At 33.2% G+C, this 17990-nt stretch overlaps 1 protein-coding gene and 1 long non-coding RNA gene across 4 annotated transcripts; one reads left to right on the top strand and one right to left on the bottom strand.

The window, feature by feature from the left end:
- Positions 1-1414: 1414 nt before the first annotated feature.
- LOC142221009 (uncharacterized) lies at positions 1415-2753 on the bottom strand. 2 transcript variants are annotated; one of them, XR_012717939.1, is made up of 4 exons: positions 2426-2753; positions 2256-2317; positions 1764-2190; positions 1415-1699 (listed from the first exon to the last, which is right to left on the bottom strand). It is a non-coding gene; the product is annotated as an uncharacterized LOC142221009 (long non-coding RNA). The 2 variants fall into 2 exon arrangements; XR_012717938.1 differs by having other exon boundaries at positions 2256-2750.
- A 302-nt stretch (positions 2754-3055) lies between these two features.
- LOC142221008 (PAX3- and PAX7-binding protein 1) lies at positions 3056-17787 on the top strand. 2 transcript variants are annotated; one of them, XM_075290491.1, is made up of 13 exons: positions 3056-3471; positions 4051-4397; positions 6456-6699; positions 6758-6934; positions 7089-7594; positions 10639-10762; positions 10834-11022; positions 11842-11990; positions 12047-12251; positions 12314-12506; positions 17105-17264; positions 17342-17505; positions 17578-17787. In XM_075290491.1, the coding sequence occupies exons 1-13, from the start codon at positions 3183-3185 to the stop codon at positions 17639-17641; spliced, it is 2811 nt and encodes a 936-aa protein (XP_075146606.1). In that variant the 5' UTR covers positions 3056-3182; the 3' UTR covers positions 17642-17787. The 2 variants fall into 2 exon arrangements, 1 of the variants encoding a protein (XP_075146606.1); XR_012717937.1 differs by lacking the exons at positions 7089-7594; positions 10639-10762; positions 10834-11022; ... (4 more) ...; positions 17342-17505; positions 17578-17787 and having other exon boundaries at positions 4051-4402; positions 6758-6898.
- The last annotated feature ends 203 nt before the right edge of the window (positions 17788-17990 follow it).

Here is a 17990-nt window from a genome sequence, read left to right as displayed (position 1 = left end):
AGTTTTCATCCAAAAGTTTATTGATATGGATTTTATTTGGTTGCACTTTTTTTATTTTCACTTACCAATTATTATAAACTATTTGAGACAATTTCAATTAATTGTCAAACATTTTTCATAGGTCAGTTTTCTAATGTTTTCAAGAAGTTTTATTTCATCTTTATTTTGACCTACCAATTATTATAAACTATTTGGAGTACATTTAGTTTTTTGTCTAAAATTTTCCAATTGTTTTATTTCCTCCAAATGACCACGAACTTCGTTGCACAAAGAAGTGTTGAAAACAACATGGATTTTCCTTGCATTTGAGGGTAGTGTTTTGTTAAAGTTTTCTCCAATCCCAATAAACACAAACGTTTGAAAAATACTAAAATGCAATAATTTTTCAAACATTTTTTCAAAGGATTAGGGTAATATTCAAGTTGAGAAATTGTTGAGAAAATCGCGTTCTCAACAAAAAACAGACATTACCCTCAACAGTAAAATTCAACACAATAGCAATAATCTCTCAATTGTAATCCTCAAATTGAAATGCATTGCTACTCAATAATTTCTCAAACAGTTTCCAATGTGAGACAAATTAAAAATTAATATTGCTGCGAATATTTTCTAACCACAATTTGCATGAAAGTCAATCCCAGTTCTTACTGACGTCAACACTAAATTTCTAGTGATTTTGTACATTTTATTAATTTTTTTCGTTAAAAATATAATAATATTAAAAATAACATTAACAATACATAAAAATAATAATATGTTATAATACCAATCAAAACATAATTATCTTATTAAAGGTATTAATAGCTAAAACTATCAATACAACTTTAAATAACTTAAACATTTTTCATGTATAATTTCCCCCATAATGTTGGTGTCACATAACTGTTAATTAATTAATTATTAATTAATATGCTCACAATTTCAAATAATTACTATCGAGGAACTTGATGGCCTGCGTGTTAGAATAGATTCCATCAAGAGGAATTCACAAAATATCAAACTGATGACGGAATGTAAATTGATGTAATGCACATTTTCATCCAGAAGTTCTTGATTTAGGAACTGTTGCACTTTGTTTTGTTGTTGTTGTAACAGTTTATTGTGATCTCATCCATTTCATGTTATACGCTTGGTACATCAGCTTGTTGGCAGATCAAGGAACTCTGCGACTAAGGTGGGGTGTGTCCAGAGTGATCTGGTGGTAAGTCGGGTTGGTTTGGCGGGGCAAAAGAAAAGATGACGCGTGTCGTGTGGCCCTTGGTTGCAAACTGGACAAACGTCAGCTACGCTGCTATCAATCACCGATATGTAGGAATTGAGGCGGCTGCACTTGCCGTGGGAGGTCTCTTTCCTCCGGTGCTATGGGCGGTGGTCGGACTCCAAGAACAGGATTAACCTTGTAGCTTCTCACCGCTTCAGCTACAGTATCCTCATGAATCCTGTTCAAACCTGCCTGGTACGCTGCTTGATCTAGAGGCTCTCTTTTATAGCGCTGGATCTCGCGCTCTAGATTATGTATATCAACCCTTACGTTCCTGGGTGGTGGTTGTGTATCCATAAGATGGTGGTTTGGATGATTACTTTGTTTTAATTGGTTGCACTTTGCAAGTTTTCTGGAATCTTTTCTTTGTTGTTTCCTTCATCATTTTTTCACCGGTCAACATCTTCCAAGAATATAACATCCAATGATTTTAGTTTTCTGCAAAACAATCGAGTTTTGTGATTTCCATTACGTTTTCATTTCACTTTTTATTTTGACTTACCAATTATAATTACCGTTTTGGATTAATTTCAGTTTTATGTCAATAAAAATAACTGACCACGTACTTCGTGGCACAAAATGTATTGAAAACCACAAAATTCCTCAAGAACGTTGGTGTCACAAAATTGTTGTAAAACTCATTAAAATTCGGGAAATTAGCAAGGAACTTGATGACTAGAGAGTTAGAATAAATTTCCAGCAATTTCAATTCACAAAATATCAAATTAAACCGATGATGCGATGTAAATTAAACTATAGGCGTGATGCGAATTATCACCCAGTAGTTGATATGGAAAAGCATAAATACCAAGTTTAATTCATTGTACTTTGATTTATGGAAACTTTCTCTTTTCGATAAGCCACCATCATTTTTCATTGGTCAACCTCTTAATGTTTCCAAGAATGCAGCATCCAAATATTTTAGTTTTCTGCAATGAGATTTAAACTTAGTGACTTCTCTAAAGTGTTGATTTAATTTTTCATATTGACTTACCAATTATTATAAACTATTTGAAGCAGTTCCAGTTACTTGTCCAACATTTTTTCATCGGTCAGCTTTTTAATGTTTTAAAGAACGTAGAATCCATAATTTTAGTTTTGGGCAAAGAGATATAATTTAGTGTCTTCCTTAAAGTTTCATATCATTTTTTTATTTTCACTTACGTATTATTAGAAACTATTTGGAGTAAATTCAGTTTTTTGTCTAAAATGTTTTTTATTTCTTTCAATTGACCACGAACTTCGTTGCACAAACAAGTATTGAAAACCACATGGTTTTTTCGTTGCATTTTAGGGTAGTGTTTTGTCAAAGTTTTCTCATATGATCTTCAACCCCTTTTCAAAGATTTCGTCAACATTTTGGCAAATTGGAAGTAATTCGCAAACAATTTGAAGATGTATTGAATATGAGCTGTTTCAAGTCAAGTTGAATTTATGTTGATAATTATAGTTACCCTCAAACTGAAAAGTTGTTGCATTTGAAAAACGCTCATCCTGTGTTTATTGGGATTATTTTCAATACATTTTCAAAGATTTCGTTAACTTTGTGGCGATTTTCAAGTAATTTCAAACGATTTGAAAATGTATTGAAGGTGAGCTGTTTGAAGTAAAGTTAAAATTATGTTGAAAATGGGTTTTGCCCTCATTTGTTCCATTTGTAAAACTTTCATCCTGTGTTTATTGGGATATATTCTCATAAACGTAATCGTCCAACGCCAGCATTTATTAATGTGTTTAAGCATAAAGAGGCTCTTTGACAGCAAGCCACCCCTGACAACTGCACAACTGCATAAGAAGAAGCATCGTTTTAATAGACAGGAAAAATTCTACATCTTTTTCGCAAAACCGGACAAATTTATTAAATTCTAAGCAAAATAAATAAAATTTCTTAAAATTAAAAGTATCATTATAAAAAGTAATCATGTCACTTTTTCGGAAACCGAAAAAAATACAAAGAAGGGTATTTTCTTGTGCTTTGGACGATGATGAGGATAACAACGGTAGCAGCTCAAGAGACAATGGTGGAGGATATGCAAAAAAGAAAAGTGATGCTGGCGAAGAAATGGATCAAGATGATGATCTTATAGCTCCACCGCCACCACAAATATCGAAAAAGAAAAGTAAATCGAAATCCTCAAGTAGTAAAGGAAGCAATGGAGCTGCAGGAGATACTGGAAAAACCAAGGCACTTTTGAGTTTTGCAGATGAAGGTAATTAGAAATGCATTGCGTGCATTATTTATAATGTAGGTTACTTGGGGTCGCAAAAGCAGTTTATTGGGGATAGCATTTCGTTATTTATATGGAAGAGCAGGGTGGATATATATACGGAGCGCATGGGGTGTTTTGTAACACCAAGTTCGTGTAAACAAGAAGCATATCGGCTTACACAACCGGAAAATTGAAATTTTGGGAAAGTAAAATTTCCGGGATTATCGAATTTTTACTTCTGTTCTAGTTTGATGGATTTCTAGTATAGATCTTCAATGACTTAAAACCATATTTGAAACTTTGTATTTCTTTAGAGGTTTACAGAGCATAATCCGGTATGGTTTATATTAAGCCATAATTTTTTTCACTGTGGCTGAATCTCTAAGTAATGCCGGGGGTCTTCTTGGAATTTAAATCTTGTAAATTTCTTCTTTGTTGAACACGTTTTTGGATGTTCAATCTAATTTACAATAGATTCCTATTGTAAAATGATCAAAGTTTACAGTTTACTTTTAAAGATATAGTTTATATCTTCTTGTTTATTAACCTTTTTCCCACCATCACTACCTTCAATTGCAGAGGAAGACGGTGAGGTGTTTCAAGTGCGTAAATCATCACATAGCAAAAAAGTCATGCGTATGATGGACAAAGAACGACGTCGTAAAAAGAAGGAAGAACGTAGTGCTGATACAACATCCACAGGAGGAGATGATGGCATTTCGTTTTCAAACGATAACACGTCAAGCCGTTATCAGCACCACAACAGTGCTGGGAATCGTGAAAACGGTTCACGTCTTAATAATGATTCTCATAATTTAGGTTCATCATCCATGGCATCATCGACCACAACAAGTTCTTCGGAACACATTAAGAAAAGTAATAAAAGTGATTCTATCCAAACTGAAATACGCACAGACGAGTTTGTGGTAAGGTTATTATTATCTTTTTTTACATACAAAAATAGTTTACAAAAAAATGAAACAAAAGAATCAACCAAAATATACAAAACAAAAAATCAGATCAAATATATATGGAACAAATATATAATCACATCATAATGGATAAAACAAACTTTGCTTTCTTTTATGCGAAAGAAAGTATTGTTGCATGCCTTAAATCCGGTATGCACCTCTAGCGAAAATTTTCGGTAGCATAGAAAGACAATCCTTATGTGTAGCAAAATTTTCGTAAGGGTTGCACGCCGGGCTTACTATGAAAAATATGTAAATTTGTATCAAAGTTATAGAATTACGTATTTTATATATTTATTTGATTTTATATATGATGGGAAATATTTTTTGTTTATTTATAAAAAATTTTATAAAAATGCTTTTAAGTGTTCACCAATATGGAAAATAGTTATAGCTTATTTAGATTAAAACCTCTACTTTAAAATAACATAGAGAAATAAATCAAAACTAAGTGAAGAAATAGTGTTTGGTGGGGTTTTCGAATGTCCTCCAAAGTGAACATCGGTAGTCAAAGGGTTAATAAGTAGATTTAGTGTCTTTATTCGAAGTTCCTATGCAATATCACAATGTTTCCGAACTGAAAATCAATTTTGGTTCAGGAAATCCCAAATCCACAGAAATCATAACTATTAGTGCGGACAAAGAATTCCTGTTCTGGTACACACATGTATTGCTTTCGTGAGGTGTCACACTTGAGAGGTTCGTGAACAGAAGAACTTTTTTCTCTGTGGGTGAAGTGAACAGCTATCGTATGCAAAGTTAGAAGATTTATAAAAAAAAAATAAATAAACAGATTCCAAAACGTTAATTCATTTTTTAATATATTTTGCACATTTTATTGAGCAAAATCATTTGGCTCGGAATACGATTTAAAAAATCATCTAAGATATGAATAAACGTTTGTACTTTTTATTCCACAGTCTACTGCAATTTTACCGCAAAAATAAGTTTACAAAAATACGATCAGAAGTCTGAAAGAAGTTCTCAAGTGTGAGTCAGAACAATCAAATTTTTGAGAGGTGTGAATAATGTGTGTTGGGTGGTGTACAGTGCGCTGAGATCCAGAACAGCGATTAGTATGACATACTTTGACGCGGTACATTGTCCTGGTTAAATACTACTACTTCTCTAAATTTGTCTGTCTTTCAGAGATTTCATAGTTGTTATAGCGGTTTGGACAAACTGAAATGATAATCGTTAGAAAGGCAGCGTCTGGAAATTCGTATTCAAGTCAAGTTCCAACTGTAGTTTTTCGTTCAACAACCAATATCAGCACACTACATTACCTATTGTAGAATTACTAAAACCGATCTTCTATTCTTAATAGATTTATATCGGTCCATTTTTTATTAGGCACTGTCAAAATAAATCCATTTGTTTTCCAATAGATGACATTATTTATGTGTATTATGCGTTAATCCAGTCTCGTTTTGCTAGATGGCTTTAGAAAGGTGTCATAGATCACAATTCGCAAAATATCGTTGCTTTAGGTCCGTAATAAGCTCGAGTTTCACACTTGAATTTTGAATTTTGGGTTTCAATAGTGAAAGAGGAATTAAGAAGAACATAATGAGACATGCTAAATATGGGTTATATGGATTGATGGATTATTATAGACGCAAGGAATGGATTTTTATAGACTAAAGGAAGGAATTTATAAAAAAAAGATTAAAAATATTTATTTTTTCGAAAAAAATAAAACATTTTCAATATATTTTCTTTGGCAATGATATGCCAACAAACCGTGGTAGGGTGGGGAAAACCATTTTAAAATGTGATGCCAAAACTATTTTTATTTAATCCTGTACAATAAGATTTAATTCCTGTCCTTTAATCATAAAACTTTAATCTTGATGTACAGGATAACGCCTAATTAAATAAATTAAAATATTTTATCATATTGTTAAAATTTCTTTAAGCCTTCTTCATTTATTGGCTAATTTTTCCAGTTGACAAACAAACAAAATTTCACTTCATTATTTACTAATATTGTCTTCATCCATTGTTTCACAGCTGGTGGTTAAAAAATCGGAACCCAATATTATACTCAATGGTCGGGCAGCTTTATGTGCTGGACGTGATGATATGTCCGATGAAGATGATGATAATGATGGTCATAGTGACAGTGAGAAAAATGGTAGTAAACATCGTTTTGCAAAGCCGGATCATTTGAAACAAATGCTGGAGAGTGGTTCAATTCCCGATGCAGCTATGATACATGCAGCTCGCAAAAGAAGACAAAAAGCCCGAGAGCAAGGTAAGTAGAATAAAAATAGAAATCTAAAAAGCAAAATTCATGATTCTTCAAATTTAAGGTGATTTCATACATATTGAAGAACCTAAAGTGGAAACGAAAAAAGGTAGCCGCTTGGCCCGTGAGGATATGGAAGGCGATAATTCAGATGATGAAGAACGTATGGATATGAATGCAATAACTGGCATTAAGGAACGTGAAGAAAGGCGTGAAAAATTCTACTCTGTGGAAAAAGATTGTATGTAATTAGAAAATGTTTAAATTACGGTTTGTAAGGCTAATACAATATGGAGCTGTCATATAAACTTACTCTTAAATATCCCCTGAGAGAAAATCCCATCTTTTAAGGTTACTATAAATTTCCATGGATTTTCTTTTTTTTCTAAATATAGGCTCTGAGGAAGATTCCGATTGTGAAACAAATGAATGGGAAAATCAACAAATACGTAAAGGTGTTACGGGTGCCCAATTGGTTAATGCTCAACATGAATCGGTATTATCGAGATTTATGATCAAATCTGCTTCCGATAAAGCCATAGAGGCAGCTCCTGAAAGTAAATCGACATCATCATTGCTCGAGGAGGCTTATTCGAAATGTACTTTGGAAAAACCTCATCAACTACTGAATGCCACAAAACCCAAAAAGGATAAAGTAAAAGCCACAGCCTTGAGATCACCCCAGGAAATACGTGAAGCTATCAATGAAAGACTTAATAAATTGAAGGAGCTTAATGAAAAACATACAAATGATATTGAGCGCGTGAATAGAGAAATGAAAGCTATGCAATTGGAGGAAATGGATTCCAAACAAAAAGCACCAACGGCAGCTGCAAAATATCGTTTCTATCAGGAGATTAAGTGCTATGTTAGTGATTTGGTGGATTGTCTTAATGAAAAGGTATTAATCTCAATCAAGTATATACAACCGTAAGTTCGGCTGGATCGAACTTTAAATACCCACAACCATAATTCATATAAATTGAGTTTCGTTTGAAAACTCCACGTCGTGACATGTTACTTAGGTTAGGTTAGGTTAGGTTAGGTGGCAGCCCGATGTATCAGGCTCACTTAAACTATTCAGTCCATTGTGATACCTCATTGGTGAACTTCTCTCTTATCACTGAGTGCTGCCCGATTCCATGTTAAGCTCAATGACAAGAGACCTCCTTTTTTATAGCCGAGTCCGAACGGCGTTCCACATTGCAGTGAAACCACTTAGAGAAGCTTTGAAACCCTCAGAAATGTCACCAGCATTACTGAGGTGGGATAATCCACCGCTGAAAAACTTTTTGGTGTTCGGTCGAAAACCCATACTGCCCCATGACGATCGGTACAAATGGTACATATATAAGCGTGCAAGAAAATGATGAAAACACGCCTTGATTTTAAATCTAAATTTTGTAGATTTTTACCACCATTACTTGAATCAATAGAAACTTCTGGACATTTTACTTTTATTTTCAGGCAATTTGAACGAACAGTGTGCTAGAGTGTCCAAAAACCTGTGTTTTTGGAAAAGTGGGTTTTTGGTTTATCCTAAAATCCCATTTTTTAAAAACCGGTTTTCGGTTTTTTATTTTGCTCAAAATCGATTAACCGGTTAAAACCGAAAAAATCGAAATTAGTGAAAATGAGTTTTAAACGTAAATGGTATAAATTGTTGAAATAAATGTTTTACAAATTTTTTTTTATAGAAATGAAATTTGGACAAAATTTTCTATACAAATAAAATTGTGACAAAATTTAGAAATAAAAGTTTTAAGACATTTTCTACAGAAATACAATTTTGACAACATTTTCTATAGAAATCAAATTTCGACAAAATTTTCAATAGAAATACAATTTTGACAACATAAAATTGTGACAAAATTTTTTTTGACAGAATTTTCTATAGAAATACAATTTTGACAAAATTTTCTATAGAAATAAAATTTTGACAAAAGTTTTAAGACATTTTCTACAGAAATACAATTTTGACAACATTTTCTATAGAAATCAAATTTCGACAAAATTTTCAATAGAAATACAATTTTGACAACATAAAATTGTAACAAAAATTTTTTTTGACAGAATTTTCTATAGAAATATAATTTTGACAAAATTTTCTATAGAAATAAAATTTTGACAAAATTTTCTATAGAAATAACATTTTGACAAAATTTTCTATACAAATAAAATTTTGACAAAATTTTCTATAGAAGTAAAATTTTCCATAGAAATAAAATTTTGACAAAATTTTGTATAGAAATAAAATTTTGACAACATTTTCTATAGAAGTAAAATTTTCCATAGAAATAAAATTTTGACAAAATTTTGTATAGAAATAAAATTTTGACAAAATTTTCTATAGAAATAAAATTTTGACGAAATTTTCTATAGAAATAAAATTGTGTCAAAATTTTCTATAGAAATAAAATTGACAAAATTTTCCATAGAAATAAAATTTTGACAACATTTTCTATAGAAGTAAAATTTTCCATAGAAATAAAATTTTGACAGAATTTTGTATAGAAATAAAATTTTGACAATATTTTCTATAGAAATAAAATTTTGACAAAATTTTCTATAGAAATAAAATTGTGTCAAAATTTTCTATAGAAATACAATTTTGACAAAAATTTTTTATATAAATATAATTTTGACAAAATTTTCTATAGGAATAAAATTTTGACAAAATTTTCTATAGAAATAAATTTTTGACAAAATGTTTTTTGACGAATTTTCTAAAGAAATAAGATTTTGGCTAGAAAAACAATTTTGACAAAATTTTCTATTGAAATAAAATTTTGGCAAAATTTTCTATAGAAATAAAATTTTGACAAAATTTTCTATAGAAATAAAATTTTGACAAAATTTTCTATAGAAATAAAATTTTCACAAAATTTCCTATAGAAATAAAATTGTGACAAAATTTTCTATAGAAATAAAATTGTGACAAAATTTTCTATAGAAATAAAATTGTGACAAAATTTTCTATAGAAATAAAATTTTCTATAGAAATAAAATTGTGACAAAATTTTCTATAGAAATAAAATTGTGACAAAATTTTCTATAGAAATAAAATTTTGACAACATTTTCTATAGAAATAAAATTTTGACAAAATTTTCTATAGAAATAAAATTTTGACAACATTTTCTATAGAAATAAAATTTTGACAAAATTTTCTATAGAAATAAAAATTTCACAAAATTTTGTATAGAAATAAAATTTTTGACAAAATTTTCTCTAGAAATAAAATTTTGACAAAATTTTTATAGAAATAAAATTTTGACAAAATTTTCTATGGTAATAAAATTTTGACAAAAATTCCTATAGTAAAAAATGTTGACAAAATTTTCTATAGAAATAAAATTTTGACAAAATTTTTATAGAAATAAAATTTTAACAAAATTTTCTCTAGAAATAAAATTTTCTATAGAAATAAAATTTTGACAAAAATTCCTATAGTATTTTCTATAGAAATAAAATTTTGACAACATTTTCTATGGTAATAAAATTTTGACAAAAATTCCTATAGTAAAAAATGTTTACAAAATTTTCTATAGAAATAAAATTTTGACAAAATTTTTATAGAAATAAAATTTTGACAAAATTTTCCATAGCAATAACATTTTGACAAAATTTTTTATAGAAATAAAATGTTGACAAAATTTTCTATAGAAATAAAATTTTGACAAAATTTTTTATAGCAACAAAATTTTCTATAGAAATAAAATTGTGACAAAATGTTCTATAGAAATAACATTTTGACAAATATTTCTATACAAATAAAATTTTGACAAAGATTTCTATACAAAAAAAAAAATTGACAACATTTTCTATACAAAAAAAAATTGACAAAATTTTTCATAGAAATAAAATTTTGACAACATTTTTGTACTAAAATTTTTACTACAATCCGTAATGTGAAATCAAATTAAATTTTTCTCACTTGCTTATAGATATCCGCTATTAATGATTTGGAAAAGAGATGTCTGGTATTCTTTGGTAAACATCAGCATTTTTTGATAGATCGCCGCAGACAAGATGTACGCGATCAAGCTAGAGAAATGGCCGAAGCAGCAAGTAAGTACAAGCAGTATTTTTTACACAATATGAGGTCAAAATTTACATACTTTCCCCTTTTTGATCCGCAGAACCCGCTCTATTACGAAAAGGTCCGGAATATGATGAACAAATTCGTCGAGCAGCAGAACGTGAGGGACGTCGCACTCGAAGACGTTGTGAAAGGGAAAAGCAAAATATGTTAAGTTCTCATTTGGATGGTATGTCATCAGATGAGGAAACATCGGATCGATATCAAGAACAATTTCAAAATGATTTAGGTATGTTGACATTAATGAAAAAATCTCAAAAAAAAAAAAATATTTTAATTAAAATTTAAGTTGAGTTATTAGTTTTTTCTTTGATTCTTTGGCGATCTTTCTGTTATAATAAATTCATGTTGTTTTAAACTCGAGGTCTTTTTTTAATATTTTATTTATTTTCCCAATATTTCGCTATTACGATATTTATTTATAGAAATGATATTTCTTAAATATCACAGTATTATACATTTTATAAAAAGCGATTCAATATCGTAATCGCGAAATATTGAGGAAATAAATAAAATATTAAAAACCTTGAGAAAACATGAATTTATTATTCCTATTGAATAAAAAAAACATAAAAAATTGATGGTTGAATTAATTGTTTAATCAAAGCAAAATGCAATCATTTATTTGTATTAATGAAATTTTTAACTGGATCAATTAATTTTTAATTGGTGTCGGTGATTGAAATTATCAATTCTGCGATTAAAGGAATTTCAATTAAAAACCAATTGGTTTAATTAATTTGGCGATTGAAACTAATGGCGTTTTCGATTCGCAAAAAATATGTTGCCTTGGTGTTACCCTACTTTTTTCCTCATTGCATTTTCGACCAAATGATAGCATCATTCCAAAGTTATTGTTAATTCCTAATATTGTGAGAGATACAGGATCCAAAATCTATCACAGTGTCCTTCATATTTTGCTATCATTTTCGAGAATGTTGCACCTTTTTTCCCAATCGAAATCGCTATTAGAAATATCTTTTTCTATGTTATTATTATTTATCCATTAATGGTAGAGATTTCTCACTTGTTTGTCTATCTCTTGTAGAAGAACTTATAAAAGAGGGCCTTGATGTTATGGATGATGTTACCGATGATTTTTGTAAATCCGAAATAATTCTCTCAAAATTTCACATATGGCGTCAAACTGATATGGATTCCTATAAGGATGCATTTGTTAGTTTATGTTTACCTAAGGTTTGTATATGTTTAAATATCATAATGCATAGTTTATAAAATCTATGTTTTTTTAGATTTTGGGACCATTAATACGTCTGGAAATGTTAACATGGTCTCCTTTATTAGCAGATTATAAAGATATAGAAAAATTAAATTGGTATCAGTCAGCTATTTTATATGCCTGGAAAGAAGATGAAACAGAGGAATCATTGCGACAAGATCCTGATGTTAATTTGGTGCCAACGTTAATAGAGAAAATTGTTTTACCCAAAATTACAGGTAAGAAGAAGAAATTTATTTATAGCTTCAACAATTCTAAATTGTTTTATATTTATCTCTAGATATTGTAACACATTGCTGGGATCCTTTATCGACATCACAAACATTGCGTTTGATAGGTTTCATAAATCGTTTGGGTCGTGATTATCCTTTAAAGGAAAACGTCAAATCATTGCAATCACTTTTCAAAGCTATTCTTGAGAAAATGAAAAACTCTTTGGAAAATGATGTTTTCATACCAATTTTTCCCAAGCAGTAAGTATGAAATATTTATTTTATTCTATTTGGGATCGGAAAACATTCGGTATACGGAAAAAATCGATAAGCAACCATTTAAGTCGTGCGTATAGAAGAAGTGTAACACTGACCCTCGATTGCAGAATGAATTATTATCAGCTACGCAGCTATCAATTCCAGATAATTAGGAGAATATTTAGAGCAAATACATTTCCTTAACCTTAGTTGCGCTACAATGGCATGTGGTCAGACTCAAAGAACATGATTAAACTTTTATCTATTCAGAATCTGGTTTACGAGGAGTAGGAGTTCGCATCCCAATTTGACAGTACGTAAAGTGTGAGCCGGTTGTTTTTGTAGCCTCTGGGAATTGATAAAGATTAGACATTTAAACTTTTACATCCAGTTCGAGGAATCAAGCTACCTCTACTGGATTAGTCCAGAGTGAAGTAGGTGTCAGGACTGTTAGCTTTGCAGGATACCCTAAGTGATGTCTCGTGATGTGAGACGATTGTCCCCAAATGGGGCAAAAATGTTTAATTGGCGGGTTCAAAAGGGAGAGGTAACTATTTAAGTACCTGGAAATGCCAATCTAGTCTCTCTAGGCATCACTGTCATCGCCGATCAAGTGGTTGACTGTATCTCTTTCCTGAAATCCAACCGGATGGGGTTGACTCGGATTGTACCCTCTTGGATGTGGCATGGTTTGGGTGGTTTAACCCTCTGCACTTTACCAGGTGCTGGTATTTCTGAAGGTTTCAAAGCTTATCTAAGTGGTTTCACTGCAATGTGGAACGCCGTTCGGACTCGGGTAGAAAAAGGAGGTCCCTTGTCATTGAGCTTAACATGGAATCGGGCAGCACTCAGTGATAAGAGAGAAGTTCACCAATGTGGTATCACAATGTACTGAATAGTCTAAGTGAGCCTGATACATCGGGCTGCCACATAACCTAACCTAACCAATGAGTGCAAGTGGTATTCTGGTGTTTTAGAGTGACATCCAGTGGCAATCCACAACGCAGTATTTTGCACCGTTTGAAGATTTCTCCATCGGACATCGCTAATACCTGGAGATGCCACATCTTAGCTGAGATATTACCGACCTGGCTTTTCTAAGCTGCCGTCTCTCATCATCACGGGCAGGTGGGGGCTTCCACCCTGCACAACGCTGCATTTGTAGGAATCTATAGCCTTCTGAAACGTTGCCGTGTGTGCCGCCCTCAATTCCGTCCTTATTCCCTCAACACTGTCATCACCGATCAAGTGGTTAATAGACTGACGTTCGGATTGTACCCTCCTGGATATGGCATGGTTTATTTTTTTCTCCCTCTGCTCTTTATCAGGTGCTTGTGGGTGAGGAGGTCGCTCAATAGACTCATATGTCTTTTGTAACGTCTCGCTACCAGCTAATGCCGTCAGGATCTTGTTTTTTGCTCCAACGTTACACCAATAATCTTGGGGTTCTTGCATGTACTATGGCCATAGGTTAGGTATAGTGGCAGCCCGATATTTTGAGGCTCTCTTAGACTATTCAGTCCATTGTGATACCACAGTGGTGAACTCCATGGATGTGGATATTGAGTTTCAGGCTCACTTCGTTGATCCACGATAGGAAAATGGTCTCCGTCGATTTAGGAATAGAAAGTTTCAGATTCCTGCAGACAAAGAAGTCGCTAAGTGTATGAACGTAGTCGTTGATTTTCACCTCAAGGTACTTGATGTCGCTATCTGATGTGACTATGGAACAGTCGCCCGCATATAAAATGATCACGTGGACATGTGATGGTGGAAGAGGAGATCCTGCCACGTAAAAGTTAAAAAGGAGGTGGGACAGTACACCGCTTTGGGGTACGCATTGTTTATTCCTTATAAGCGAAAATGTCTTTCCTCTGAATGTCACATAGGACTCTCTGCCAGCCACATAATTCGCCAACAAACCAAGATTATTAGGGAGAGAAGTCTCCTAAAAAGATGGTATAGTGAACCGTACCAAACTCTTTACTATACTCTGCAATATTGGCCATTAATTCACATATCGCAGGGATCGTACTCCTGCCCGAGCAAAAAGAATGCTGATGTTCAGTAAAATAGCTTCCAGAATCTTCGTGAGGAGGGAATGGTGGGTCGATACGAGTCTCCAAGATGTGCCTGTCTTCCAAGTTTCAGAACTGAAATAATCTTCCCTATTTTCCAGTTGTCTGGTATTTTGAGAGTGTTGAGGCAAAAATTGAAGCTATGGACCAGGAACCTACCGCCATTCTCTTCAATGTGTTTCAGCATCCTCGTAGCCAGGCCATCTGGGCAATTACATTGAAGCTCTTGGCGTCCTTTATAACCTGGAGTACACACTCCTGACTGATGACCATAGCGCAGCTGTCTGTGTGTACGAAAGACTCGCCTTTGACTTCTGCTTGCACGATCTTCTGCCTGGGGGTGCTCTACGAATTATCTGGAGAAAGCATTCGCTAACCGGGTTCATCCTTTTCCCCACAAACAAAATGGAGATTTTGTATTTTCGTTCGGGGTTCGAGATGTTCCAGATCGTAGATAAATTGCTTGCAATGCTTTTCTCGCTTATGGATGCCACAAGCTGTCGATCTTTTTAGGGATCCTGGGATCAGCTGGGTCTACTTTCCGGATCTCGTCATTCTTATATGCCAACCTTGATGTTTCCGGTGGTCCGAGACACAGGTAATTTCTCTCCAGCCGACGCTGACGTTGGCAGTGGTTTTACCAAAGTTCATAAACGTTCTTTTCTCTGGAATAGCGGAATATGTTCCCAAGTCAACATTTACTTGGTCTTATATCCTGTCTGGCAAACTGAATCGGGAGGGATATATACACTGTCCCAAACAATTGTCCGTGCACCAAGCTGTTGAAAATATATTTCATCGTATCTCAGAAACTATATAATTTGATTTTATTCGATCATTTTTTGGTATCAAATAAAAAATAATTATTCAAGCTTGATCTTTAAAATACAATTTACTTGAAACCAATCGGCCGTATAGTTTCTCAGGTACAATGAAATATAGCTGTAACAGTTTGGTGTATGGACAATTGTTTGAGATACTGTACGTTTGTATGCATATATCTTCCTCCCCAACCGTGACAGTTTTCTCACCAAATGGGGGAGTTAGTCTCCTGGAGCGCGGCAATTGGAATACCCTACTTGATTTTAGTAATCGTGATTGTCAACACATAGCAGTTTCGTTGCAAGATCTTGAGGCCACTCAACTGCTTTCTATCAGTGTAAGGGGCTGTCGCACTGTGCTCGCTTGGCTGTGCTGCAGAATGTGCCGACAAGGAAGAGTTACTTATGGTGGTGACGTGATGGCTGTTGTCAGTGCTCGGCGATTACTGAGATGGTTGGGTTCTTCGGCAGCAGGTTCTAACAAAATCAGGGGGCTGTTGGTCCGAATTCGTGAGACCTTAGCATAACCTTCTTGCCCATAAAATCTGTGATTTCATTAATCTTCCGTGTGAACACATTGAAGTTCCTCTGCAGGATCTTGAAGTCACTCAATTCGTTTCTATCAGTGAAAGGGTCTGTCGCACCCCGCCCGCTTGGCTGTGCTGCAGAATATGGTGACAAGGAAGAATTAACTATTATCGTGAAGTGATGGCTATTGTCGGTGGTCGGTGATTACTGAGATTGTTGGGTTTCTCGGCAGCAGGTTCTAAGAAAATCTGCGGTATATTGGTCCGAATTCCTAAGGCCTGATCATCACAGGCGTTTCGAGGTCTTGCAGATGACGCACTATATGGGTTAAGCTGCCTTTGTGAATTTCCTTCTGCAAGTCCGACATGTCTCCGGGCCAGATGTGCTATTATTTTCGAACGGACTCGAATTTGTGTGTGGCAAAAATGTGGTGTGTGATGAATGTGTGGCGGGTCCTGGAATGGATTGGGACAATCTTGAATTTATTCTCTGATACAGTACTCTGTTTATTCTCCTGATATAGTACATTGTTTCGACTGTTTTTTGGTTCTCGGTAAGCAGCCGCTTGAAAATTTCCCGCTATGGTCGGAAGAGTAATGGGGTGGACCATGGACTGCTGGTGCGAAAGCTTAGGGATTGCTTTGTCGTACCTGAATGAGATGTTTGCGAATTATTGTAGATGACAGGCTTAGTTTCGCTGAACATGTGAATTGGGTGTCCTGTGTTATCTAGACCCTCCGATAGCTCTTTAATTGCGATTTGATGTTGCCCCGTGGTGTGAGGTTTCTGACGTAGTCAATTCTGACGCGAAGCAGTCAATTGCTCGTACCAAGGTCGAAAGTAGTAATTAAAAAACTTGTGGTTTGGGAGTTCCTCGGGCTTTTAATATCCTCCCTGAAGACTTGAGAACGTTTGGTATGCCTGATACGGTGTACCGTGGTAGGCTATTGCAACATTAGTTCTGAGAAAATTTGACGCTTGGTGGTCCATGTGATGTTTTAACTTCCTATTTGCGGTTAGGTGGGAACTCTGATAGACACTATTATAATTTCCTTTTTATTCTATAGACTATTGTTATATAGATTTGGGGTTTATATTGTTACGTTATATACATATAGTTTTAAATTGATTTTATTTTAAAATGTTCAAATAAACCCATGTATTTATTTTACAGAGTCTCAGAAAATAAGACATCGTTCTTTCAAAGACAATTCTGCAGTGGATTGAAATTGTTTAGAAATTTTTTATCATGGCAGGGTATTATAGCCGATACGCCTCTAAGAGAAATGGCTATAGGATCTCTGTTAAATCGTTATTTACTTTTGGCCATGAGAGTGAGTATTATAAAAAGTTTGCTGCTTAACCATCAAATTTCTAGAAAAACAAAATGTTTTGTTATTTATTTTAATAGGTGTGTACTGCCACTGATGCTATAAGCAAAGCTTATATTATTGTTAATACATTACCCACAGCATGGTTACAACCAGATTCGGAATGTTTAAAAAATTTACAACTTTTCATATTATATATTAAGCAAACAATTGAATCGTGTGATCCTAATAATCCTGTATTTATGTAAGTTGTCTTCTTTTTTAAGACATAGATCATTATTTATCTCTTTTTTTTTTTCTTTGCTTTTTTTTCTAGCCAAACTAGTGATAAGGCTAAGCAAATCTTACAAAGACTACATAGCAGCCAACAAACATTCTAACTTTAAATACAACATATTGTTGCATTACTTTAACAAAACAAAACAAAAAAACGAAAACGCATACTTTAGATATTGTTTTAGATATTTTGTATATACTCTAAAAAGACTAGTTTTTCAATACATTAATAACTTCGTTTTAAACTTAACAGTAGTGTTTTTTATTACATAAACATAGTAAATTTAATAATTCTTACAGAAAAAAGATTAACCGGGACTTTACTGTACAAACCCCAACTTTGCAAACTCCCAAAGGCTGACGACAGAGTGTGAGCGAGAAGCAAAGCGATGCTGGATGCTATAATAGTTCATGCTATAGCAATGCTATACTATGGTAGAGTGAGCGCGATAT

Source organism: Haematobia irritans, chromosome 1 (genome assembly GCF_050003625.1).
Source record: "Haematobia irritans isolate KBUSLIRL chromosome 1, ASM5000362v1, whole genome shotgun sequence".
Taxonomy (NCBI): domain Eukaryota; kingdom Metazoa; phylum Arthropoda; class Insecta; order Diptera; family Muscidae; genus Haematobia; species Haematobia irritans.
This window is presented reverse-complemented; position numbering and strand designations above follow the sequence as displayed.